The sequence below is a fragment of the Hemitrygon akajei genome, chromosome 10 (genome assembly GCF_048418815.1).
Source record: "Hemitrygon akajei chromosome 10, sHemAka1.3, whole genome shotgun sequence".
NCBI lineage: Eukaryota > Metazoa > Chordata > Chondrichthyes > Myliobatiformes > Dasyatidae > Hemitrygon > Hemitrygon akajei.
Genome location: NC_133133.1, coordinates 128,314,284 through 128,326,125, shown reverse-complemented (window position 1 = coordinate 128,326,125; position 11,842 = coordinate 128,314,284). Strand labels below are relative to the sequence as shown.

The 11,842-nt window shown below is 44.4% G+C and overlaps 1 protein-coding gene across 2 annotated transcripts in view; it reads right to left on the bottom strand.

The window, feature by feature from the left end:
• Positions 1–2,777: 2,777 nt before the first annotated feature.
• The window catches only part of tmem178bb (transmembrane protein 178Bb), a 391,627-nt gene continuing 382,562 nt past the window's right edge, over positions 2,778–11,842 (bottom strand). Inside the window, exon 4 of one of the 2 annotated variants that reach the window (XM_073058933.1) lies at positions 2,778–3,444. In XM_073058933.1, coding sequence (XP_072915034.1) covers positions 3,365–3,444 — 80 coding nt within the window. In that variant the 3' untranslated portion in view covers positions 2,778–3,364. Of the gene's footprint in view, positions 3,515–11,842 lie in introns of both variants that reach the window. The other variant, XM_073058932.1, reaches the window with a different exon arrangement.

The window sequence follows — 11,842 nt, the reverse complement described above, 5'->3', positions numbered from 1 at the left end:
TAGACAGCCCCTTTGGAGATCGACTCGAGTGATCACACCAGTACAATGTAAAGTCACAAGGTTGGGTGGGCGCTGAGTTCAGAAAAAGCCTGCACCAATATTTGGGCCTGGTGGTGTGTCGTCTGATCAGGGGAGGGCCCTTGACTAACACAGTGTGTGCACATCCGTACACACGGTGCAGTGGGTCAACGATAGTTTGTTAGACTCCACTTGAACAAGACTGATGGTGACACTAACTTGGATCCCAAGCTGGGCCGCTATTGAAGACTCCCATGTTCGTCCAGGTTCTTCCCACTGTTACTGATCATCTACCCCTTTCCTGTGTGCTGGTCCTCAGCACCCCCAGGTCCTTTGGCCTGTGAGCTCCGCCACTCTGCAGCCCACTGTGTGAATCCCCTCTTCAATTTGAAGGCAAGAGAGACTGCAGATGCTAAAACTTGGAAAAAGAAGGTGGAAGAACTCAGTGGGTCGAGCAGCATCTGTGGAAGTCAAATGAGTAAGTCACCTTTTCATGCTGGACACCAGAGATCCTGATGTGAGGTCTCGACTCAGGATGTCAACTTACCCCCACAGATGTTGCTTGACCCACTGGTTTCTTCCAGGTTTCATCTTTTCTTTCTCTCTTTCTTTTCCAACCTTGACAAGTTGCCTTCTCTATTGTGTGTGACCACACTGAGTCCTTGAAGGAGGATAATCTCTGTGTCCGTCCACTGGGCTGATCCGATTGTTGGTATGTGCCGAACTGGTGGGGAGCATAGCTCCAGGACTGGAGGTTTTGGACTCTGGGAATGATACACAGAGAAGGTTCTTCCCTCGAGGCATTTGTCAATTTGGATTGTGAACATCCACTCAGAGTTAGATTCTAGGGGAACCAATAGAAATGGAGACTGTGCAGGAGAGTGGAGTTGTAGTGGAAGACCTGTCTTGCTCAGCAAACAACCCTGCAAAGTTGTGCCTGTTCCTGTGACAAAACATAACTTCTAACAACTTGGATTTCTTTCCTCAGGAAAGGTACTGGAAAACCGCTTAGATCTTTCTTCGAGTAATGAAAGGTATACGATGAATACTAGAGAGGTGTAGCTTATTTTATTTATAACCCGTTGAAAGAGTGGAATTGACAACTAAGCATTAGGTGATTGAAGGCAGTGAAAAAGGAGCGCTAATATGGATTTCCCTACACCATGAAGGAAGGTCATTTGGCCCATCTAGCTTTGGCAAGCAATCTGAGCAATCCTATTTATCACTAATTTTGCCTGCAACCTAATCTCCCCTCATTTCCCTCTGATTCCACCACTCATCTACCCACTGAGAATGATTTATTAACCTATCAACCTTTGGGATGTGGGAGGAAACCACTGCAGTTGGGCGGAACCCATGTGGTTCCAGAGAGACACTCCACATGGGACTGGATGTGAGGTCCCTGTTCATAGTGTTCCTGTTCATGGATTATTAAAATACAGTACGCAGAAAGACCTGTGCGAGGCTGGCTTTAATATCTCAAGGGCTGGAATACTGGGGAGTAGGAGTTATTGGGTAGCTGTACTGAGTTCGGTTCACACCATTTCTGGAGCAGTTCTAAACATTGTATCTTAAGAAGGTCCAATTGACCGGACACATTTGGTGGAGAGAAAACTAAATCAAGTTACTTTACGTACAGGGATTTCCCAATCTGGGTTGTATTTCCTAGAATTCAGAACATTGGGAGCAATTGAATATGTTCAATGGAACTAATACTTTGAAAAAATATTAAGACCAAGTCTCTTGGTTTTGGGTGGCAAAGTGCTCAACTGGGAGAGACACCAGAGACAAGGGTTCGATCCCAGCCTCATGCTGTCAGGGTGGAATCTGCATGTTTTCCCCATGACTTGGCCGGTTCCCTTTGGGTATTCCAGATTCCTCTCATGTATCCAAGACGGGTTGTTCGGTAAGTTAATTGGCTGCTGTAATTTGCCCCTAGTGTGTAGGTGAGTGGTAGAATCTGGGGGGAATTGATGGGAATGTGGGGAGAAAATGTAATTAATAGAGAATTAGTTTAAGTGGTGCTTGATGACCAGCCTGGACTCTGGAGACCAATTGGCCTCTCTTGTTGTGGCTGGAAAGTACAGCTTTAAAGCTGGTGGTAGATCTTTCAAACGTGGCCAAAAGAGTGATCGCAGAAACAAAAGGAGTAATTCAAAACCCTCTGTAAATGGCTATTGGCTCTCAGTGAATTCAAAATAAATTTATTATCAAAGTATGTATATGTCACCATATACAACACTGAAATTCATTTTCTTGCAGGCATTCACAGTAGATACAAAGAGATACAATAGAGTCAATGAAAAGCTACACACAAGCAAGGACAGGTAAACAACCAATGTGCACAAGGAAACAAACCATGCAAATACAAAACAAAAACAAATAATAATGAATAAATAAGTAATAAACCATGTTGAGAATATGAGTTGTAGAGTCCTTGAAAGTGAGTCCATAGATTGTGGAATCAGTTCAGTGTTGGGGATGAGTGAAGTTATCCATCCTGGTTCAGGAGCCTACTGGTTGAAGGTAATAAATGTTCCAGAACCTGGTGGCGTAGGACCTAATAATTGTTAATCTTTGACCTGAGACAGTGTTAAAGGACACAGGACAAGGCAGCGTTATTTCAAAGCCCTGGTCTGATTGAGCAGTAGATTACAATAACCATCTCAAAGCCATTTGATGATGGGGTTGAACTTTAATTTAAAAAAAAATGAAGATCGTCACACATTACCAAGGCATAATTCAGCCCCTGTTCAGACTCAGTTTCCAGTACAGTTTATTTCTGCAGGGAAGAAAATAAAATTACAGTTTCACGAGTTACATTGATCATAAAATACACGCACACGCACGCCCACACACGCACACATGTTGGTATGAAAGTGAATGTGAAAATACATCCGACACACAAAGTTCTGGGCTTTAATGGAGGAGGTGTCTGTATACTACATCAGGGGGCATATCCACCATGATAAACTTGACTAATCAAATCTATTCATCGGCACAACCAAGATGTGGGAGTGTTGACCATTTCCATTGAATGGAACAGTATAGATACAGCATATACATTTGTGTTCTTCTTCATTCAGAGAATTAAGACTAACATATAAGTCAAGAATTATACACAGCTCAGGGTTTGCTGTTGAATAACTTCTGGCTTGTGCCATCAAAGGTCCATCAAGCCAGGCACCACGTGAGCAAGACCCCTGGCCTGGTCCCCCCTCTGAATTGGCCGCATCCGTGGAGCTCTAGCAGACAGTCCCATTCTCCGGTCTGGATTTTGGGTAGCTTGTCCTGGGGACGGTCTGGACTGAGGGCGCCAGGGTGCAGAAGAAGCCAGCGATGAGCGTCAAGCCGAGGCCGCCCCAGGCGCAGAACATGGACCAGCCGTAGCCGTGGCTGATGTCGTCGGGCAGGCCGTACAGGTATCTGGGGTAGCGGGAGAGTTCAAAGTTAATTCCAGCGACGCACGTGCACAGTGAAATGATGCAAAACGTCCCTGTGAAAAGAAACAAGAACTTTGCATTAAATCCCCATAGTAGCAATAATGGTAGGAATACTAATGCACAGACAAAGCAGACCAAGAATCTTCCAGAAGCAGATTACCAGTGACATTGTGCTGTGGCCTTTCATTCAAAAGTTGTGTTGAAGGATTTCCCTCCCCTCTCCATAAAGCCACAAGATGTCGGTGCAGAATTGGGCCATTCAGCCCATCAAGTCTGCTCTGCCATCCCATTATGACTGGTTAATTATCTCCCTCAACCCCACTCTCCTGCCCTCTCCCTGTAATCTTTGCCCCCCCTTACCAATTAAGTACCTGTCAAACTCCACTTTAAATATAAATATACCTCATGACTTAGCCTCCACCTCTGTCTGTGGCACTGAATTCCACAGATTCACCACCCTCTGGCTAAAGAAATTCCTCCGCATCTCTTTCAGCTGTAAGGTCCTGGTTTCACACTGCCTCCTCCTCGACTGGCTGCTGTTTCCTTACACCTCCCCCCCACATAAGAAGGAGGTGAGGAATAAGATCATTGAGTAGAGACACGCAGGCACACGGAGTGAATGGTGGGGAGTCCATATAAACCATATAACAATTTCAGCACGGAAACAGGCCACCTCGGCCCTTCTAGTCCGTGCTGAACGCTTACTCTCACCTAATCCCACTGACCCGCACACAGCCCATAACCCTCCATCCCTTTCCTGTCCATATACCTATCCAATTTTGCTTTAAATGACAATACCGAACCTGCCTCTACCACTTCTACTGGAAGCTCATTCCACACAGCTACCACTCTCTGAGTAAAGAAATTCCACCTCATGTTACCCTTAAACTTTTGCCCCCTAAGTCTCAACTCATGTCCTCTTGTTTGAATCTCTCCTACTCTCAATGGAAAAAGCCTATCCACATCAACTCTATCTATCCCCCTCATAATTTTAAATACCTCTATCAAGTCCCCCCTCAACCTGCTACGCTCCAAAGAATAAAGACCTAACTTGTACAATCTTTCCCTGTAACTTAGGTGCTGAAACCCAGGTAACATTCTAGTAAATCTTCTCTGTACTCTCTCTATTTTGTTGACATCTTTCCTATAATTCGGTGACCAAAACTGTACACAATACTCCAAATTCGGCCTTACCAATGCCTTGTACAATTTCAACATTACATCCCAACTCCTATACTCAATGCTCTGATTTATAAAGGCCAGCATACCAAAAGCTTTCTACACCACCCTATCCACATGAGATTCCACCTTCAGGGAACTATGCACCATTATTCCTAGATCACTCTGTTCTACTGCATTCTTCAATGCCCTACCACTTATTTGGATTATTCCTACCAAAATGTAGCACCTCACACTTATCAGCATTAAACTCCATCTGCCATCGCTCAGCCCACTCTTCTAACTGGCCTAAATCTCTCTGCAAACTTTGAAAACCTACTTCATTATCCACAACGCCACCTTCCTTAATATCATCCACATACTTACTAATCCAATTTACCACCCCATCATCCAGATCATTAATGTAAATGACAAACAACATTGGACCCAGTACAGATCCCTGAGGCACATCACTAGTCACCGACCTCCAACCTGACAGTTATCCACCACTACTCTCTGGCATCTCCCATCCAGCCACTGTTGAATCCATTTTACTCCTTCAATATTAATACCTAATGACTGAACCTTCCTAACTAACCTTCCGTGCAGAACCTTGTCAAAAGCCTTACTGAAGTCCATATAGACAACATCCACAGCTTTACCCTCGTCAACTTTCCTCGTAACCTCTTCAAAAAATTCAATAAGATTTGTCAAACATGACCTTCCACGCACAAATCCATGTTGACTGTTCCTAATCAGACCCTGTCTATCCAGATAATTATATATACCATCTCTAAGAATACTTTCCATTAATTTACCCACCACTGACGTCAAACTGACAGGCCGATAATTGCTAGGTTTACTCTTAGAACCCTTTTTAAACAATGGAACCACATGAGCAATACGCCAATCCTCCGGCACCATCCCCATTTCTAATGATGTTTGAAATATTTCTGTTAGAGCCCCTACTATTTCTACACTAACCTCCCTCAAGGTCCTAGGGAATATTCTGTCAGGACCCAGAGATTTATCCACTTTTATATTCCTTAAAAGCGCCAGTACTTCCTCCTCTTTAATTGTCATAATTTCCATAACTTCCCTACTTGTTTCCCTTACCTTACACAATTCAATATCCTTCTCCTTAGTGAATACCAAAGAAAAGAAATTGTTCAAAATCTCCCCCATCTCTTTCAGCTCCACACATAGCTGCCCACTCTGATTCTCTAAGGGACCAATTTTATCCCTCACTCTCCTTTTGCTATCAATATAACTGTAGAAACCCTTTGGATTTATTTTCACCTTACTTACCAAAGCAACCTCGTATCTTCTTTTAGCTTTTCTAATTTCTTTCTTAAGATTCTACTTACATTCTTTATATTCCTCGAGCACCTCATTTACTCCATGCTGCCTATATTTATTGTAGATATCTCTCTTTTTCCTAACCAAGTTTCCAATATCCCTTGAAAACCATGGCTCTCTCAAACTTTTAACCTTTCCTTTCAACCTAACAGGAACATAAAGATTCTGTACCCTCAAAATTTCACCTTTAAATGACTGCCATTTCTCTATTACATCCTTCCCATAAAACAAATTGTCCGAATCCACTCCTTCTAAATCCTTTCACATCGCCTCAAAGTTAGCCTTTCTCCAATCAAAAATCTCAACCCTGGGTCCAGTCCTATCCTTCTCCATAATTATATTGAAACTAATGGCATTGTGATCACTGGACCCGAAGTGCTCCCCAACCTCCGTCACCTGACCTATTTCATTCCCTAACAGAAGATCCAACACTGCCCCTTCTCTAGTTGGTACCTCTATGTATTGCTGCAAAAAACTATCCTGCACACATTTTACAAACTCCAAACCATCCATCCCTTTTACAGTATGAGCTTCCCAGTCCATGTGTGGAAAATTAAAATCTCCCACAATCACAACCCTGTGTTTACTACAAATATCTGCTATCTCCTTGCAAATTTGCTCCTCCAATTCTCGCTCCCCATTAGGTGGTCTACAATACATCCCTATAAGAGTTACTACACCTTTCCCATTCCTCAATTCCACCCAAATAGCCTCCCTAAACGAGCACTCTAATCTATCCTGCCAGAGCACCGCTGTAATATTTTCTCTGACAAGCAACGCAACACCTCCCCCTCTTGTCCCTCCGATTCTATCACACCCGAAGCAATGAAATCCAGGAATATTTAGTTGCCAATCACACCCCTCCTGCAACTATGTTTCACTAATAGCTACAACATCATATTTCCAGGTATCAATCCATGCTCTAAGCTCATCCACCTTTCTTACAATGCTCCTAGCATTAAAATAAACGCATTTTAAAAATTCTCCACCTGTTCCTCTCTGTTTATCTCAAACAAGACAAAGAACTTTACTGTTTTCTTTTTCTTCCTTCTCCCATACATCTGTTCCTACACTCTGGTTCCCCCCCCCCCCTCATATCTAGTTTAAATCCACTGGAGCCTCTCTAGCAAACCTACCTGCAAGAATATTTGTCCCCCTCCAGTTCAGATGTAAACCGTACCACTGGAACAGGTCCCACCTTCCCTGGAAAACTGCCTAATTATCTATAAGTCTGAAGCCCTCCCTCCTGCACCATGTCTTCAGCCACGTGTTGATCTGCACTATCTTACTATTTCTAAATCCACCTGCCCGTGGCACTGATAGCAATCCTGAAATTGCTATCCTGGAGGTCCTGTCCTTTAACTTGGCACCTAGCTTCCTAAACTCACCTTTCAGGACCTCCTCACTCTTCCTACCCACGTCATTGGTACCTACATGGACCACGTCATCCGGCTGCTCACCCTCCCTCTTGAGAATACTGAGAACTCGATCCGAGATATCGGATCCTGGCACCAGGAGGCAACAGACCATCTGGGATTCTCGATCTCTTCCACAGAACCTCCTATCTGTCTCCCTAACTATCGAATCCCCTATCACTACAGCTCTCCTCTTTTCCCTCCTTCCCTTCTGAGCTGAAGGTCCAGTCTCGGTGCCAGAGACGCAAACACTGCAACTTGTCCCTGGTAGGTCCTCCCCACCAACAGTATCCAAAACGGTATACTTATTGTTGATGGGAACGGCCACAGGGGTGCTCTGCTCTTCCTGTCTATTCCCCTTCCCTCTCCTGACAGTCACACAACTACCTGCCTCCTGACTCCTAGGGGTGACTATCTCCCTGAAACTCCTGTTTATTTCTGCCTCTGCCTCCCGAATGATCCGAAGTTCATCCAGCTCCAGCTCCAGTTCCCTAACACGGTTTGTCAGGAGCTGCAGCTGGATGCACCTTTTGCAGGTGTAGTAATCAGGGACAGCTGAGCTCGCCCTGACTTCCCACATACTGCAAACGGAGCACTCAACTGCCCTAACTGCTGCCTCCATTACCTACTCCTAATCTAATTAAATTAATTAAAGGATCTTACCCGACCTTACCTCGCCTGGAGTGAAGCTCGTACTCAGCCTCTGCTCGCTATTTAAATTCTCCCGCTGCCTCACGGGCCGACTTTCACGCGCTTGCGCAGTTATGCCCCGTTCAAACCTCGCCGAAGCCTGATTGAGCCAAAGCCGACCCACTCCGGCTCAGTCCACTCCGGCGACGGCCGCTGTATATGGCAGGCTTTCTTTTTAAACCTTTGGCGCTACGTCACGCGCCTGCGCAGTCTAGCCTCTTTGCCGCGATCGGTTAAAAAAAAACAGCTTCACTCCGAGCTTTTTTTAAACCTCTTCCCTCTCCGCCTCTTGCTGCGATTCAAAAATCGAAAATAGAGTCCTTGCATCTATTGCGTAGACCACGGAACAGTTCCGCTCAGGAACAAGCCCTTCAGCCCACAAAGTTTGTGACAAATTAAACCAATTCTTTACTGCCTGCACATCATTCAGGTGCCTACCTCCAGCCTCTGATACACCAGTGACAACACATTACAGCCACCCATCACTCCCTGTTTAAAAAAATTATCTCTCTTTAACCTTCCCCTCTCACCTGAAGTTCATGTCCTCTGGTCTTGACATTTCTACGCTGGGGTGGTGGGGGGGGGGGGGGGGGAGAAAAAGATTCTGACTGTCCACTCTATCTATACCTCTCATAACCTTACAGACTTTAATCAGGTCTCTCCTCAATCTTCGAGAAAACAGCCCAGGTTTGTCCAAACTCTCCTTGTAGCAGTTGGTCTGTGTGTGATGACAGCCCATTGAATAATGAGGCAATATCACAGGAGCAATGATTACAGCAATGCTAAAGTGGCAGAAGAAGTGCTGTCTGTGTGGAGTCCGCGTGTTCTCCCGGTGTGGGTTTGCCCTGGGTGCCCTGCTTTCCTCCCACATACCAAAGATGTGGGTAGGTTAATGGGGGGCTCTGTAGATTGTCCTGAGTGTGTGTGTGTGTGTGTGTGTGTGTGTGTGTGTGTGTGTGTGTGTGTGTGTGTGTGTGTGTGTGTGTGTGTGTGTGTGTGTGTGCAAGTTTAGATGTGTGTGTGAGTGGGGATGTTGGTGCTAGAATCTGGGGCAAATGATGGAAAATTGGGGAGAATAAAATGGGATTAGTGTAAATAGGGGGTGGATAGTCAGTGTGGATGGACAGAAGGGTCTGTTTCTGAGCTATAGGACTCTCTGTCTTGCTCCCCACAACCACTGCGTGATATGAACGGAATCAAGGTCAGCTCTAGCCGACATTTCCTGACCTCTGTAAGAACTGCACAAGCTTATACTGGTTTCCTTCGGTTTTCTGTATTTTCTTCCTTGTTGCTGATTGGCGAGTGAAGGGATATGCTACTTTTTGTACCAGCGAGGGGTTGGGGATTTGGAGTCTGTTGATCTATTTGGTGTTTTTCTGTGTGGGCGATTTGTTAGTTTTTGTGTGTGACAGAGGGGTTGGGGGTTTGATGCTCTTGTTGCTGTGCTTTTTTGGGAGGGAGGGAGGGTGCTTGGGGTTTGATGTTATTGTTGCTGGGGGGGTAGTTGATGTCTTTTCTTTCAACAGTGCTCATGGTCTTTCTGAATTTCATGGCTATCTGGAGTTGTATTGTACATGCATACTTAGACAACAAAATGAACCTTAGAACCTTTAGAACCATGGGGTGGTAAAGCATCCCTGTGAGTAGAGCTGACTTGAGTGAAAATTCAGCTTGAATATGTACACCAGCTATGATAGTTACAAACCTGTCCTTAGCGGTACTGCAGCCCAGTGTTATACTGTGACAGACCCGTTCCCACTAGTACTGTGCTCCTGAATCATACAATGATAGACCTGACCCCACCAGTACTAAACCCCAGTGTTATACAGTGACAGACTCATCCCCACTGGTACTGTGCCCCAGTGTTATACAGTGACAGATCTGTCCCCAGTAGTATTGTACCTTAGTGTTATACAGTGGCAGACTTATCATACTGTGCTGTATTATAGAGCACAGACTTGTAGACATCAAAGTGCCTTTCAGAGTTTTAACCCAACTGCGGAGGGATGGACAGCTTTTAAACTTCGCATGTCCACTACCAGCTAATGGATTTACTGGCACGGATTGCCCTGCGGGCGATAATGTTTCTCACTAACGCGTAAAACGCTGGCTAGAGCGCAGATGCCCCATAAGAAGAGGAAGGTGAGTCAGTGTTCACACAGCAAGGGCTTGAATGGAGCCGACGAGGGGAGAAGGCTGCAGTGAACTCGTCTAGCTGAAATGTTGACAGATTGAATGTTTCATGCGGTCTGAAGTGGAAGAGTTCAGGTGGGCTGAACCCTCTGATATACAATTACGTTCATAAAGGAGGAAACGATTGTTCAATCACACACTTAAAAATACATTTCCATCATTATGCACTTGACAGAACAGGTTGCTAAATGGATGGCATTTCAATTCAGTGAAATGTTGGATGGGTACATATTAAAATAGTTTTTATTTTAAACTGCCTCTAAAGTCTTCAAAGCACCTATAAATTAACCAAGAGTGGCTGTGCCATTATTAAGCAGTATTTTCTTCCAGACATTACTGATTTAGGAAGTGGTTTGATCAGGTGGTAATTGTACACATCTTCACCCTTCTGTCTCGGCTGCCCTGCATATAATCATTAGACAGAGGAACCTGGCCAATCGCCTCAATAGATCGGAATCATTATGTGTACTGGAATAGTGCTGACTTCTTCGCTTTCTCTATGCAGTAACAATTTGCTGATCGTGCATCCAATTGGCTCGAGGCAAGAGAAAATATAATTGGTACAGGCGATGGAAAATAAGAGAGGGAAAAGATACATTAATGAAGTAAGGACCTTTCCCTGCCCTTCGTGATAGTGCTGGCAATCTCACCTTCCAGACCGAAGATGAGCTCATAACTGAGAAGCTAACCCAGCCTAACTCTGCCACTGCAGTACAGCAGGAGTCCTTCGGGTCAGATGGACTCTTGACCTTTCAATCTATCTTGTTATGATCTTGTACCTTATTGTCTACATGCACTGCGCTCTCTCTGTTAGCTGGTGCACTTTATTCTGCACTGTTATCGTTTTACTTAGTTCTACTAAGTAAACTAGGTTTACTAAATAAACTCAGTAAAACTTCATTCTACTATGTTTTAGGAACAGCTTCTTCCACTCTGCCATCAGATTTCTGAACTGACAATGAACCAACCCATGAACACTATGTCACTATTTTTCTCCCTTTTTGCACTGCTTATTTAATTTAAATAAATAAATATACAAATTTTTAAAAAATAAATTTCACTACATATGTCAGTGATATTAAACCTGATTTTGATTCTAGCTCAGAAGTGGAAAGAGTGAGCAATTTCAAGCTCCTGGGTGACAAGATCTCTGAGGATCTAACCTGGTCCCAACATACCGATGCAGCTATAAAGAGGGCAAGACAGTGGCTATATACAATCATACAAAATGACTGATTGTATCAGACTATATCGAATTCTGTGAGAACACCATCGTGCCAGTAGGACTGTACACAGGTTCCCCAACAACAAGCCCTGGATCACCAGTGACCTGAAGGAAGTTTTGAATATGAAGAAGAAAGCCTTCAGACAAGTACTAAGGTGAGTATTGAGTGAACTGAGGGTAAAGCTGAGGGTGTGGAAAGAATCCCACGAGATACTGGAGCACAAGCTCCATCAGAATAGCATAAGGGCATGAAACAGATTACTGGCTTCAAGGTTATGGAAAGGAAGATCAAGGGCTGCCTGGACAGGGCCAACAAATAGGAACTTGTTTTTCCAACAGGT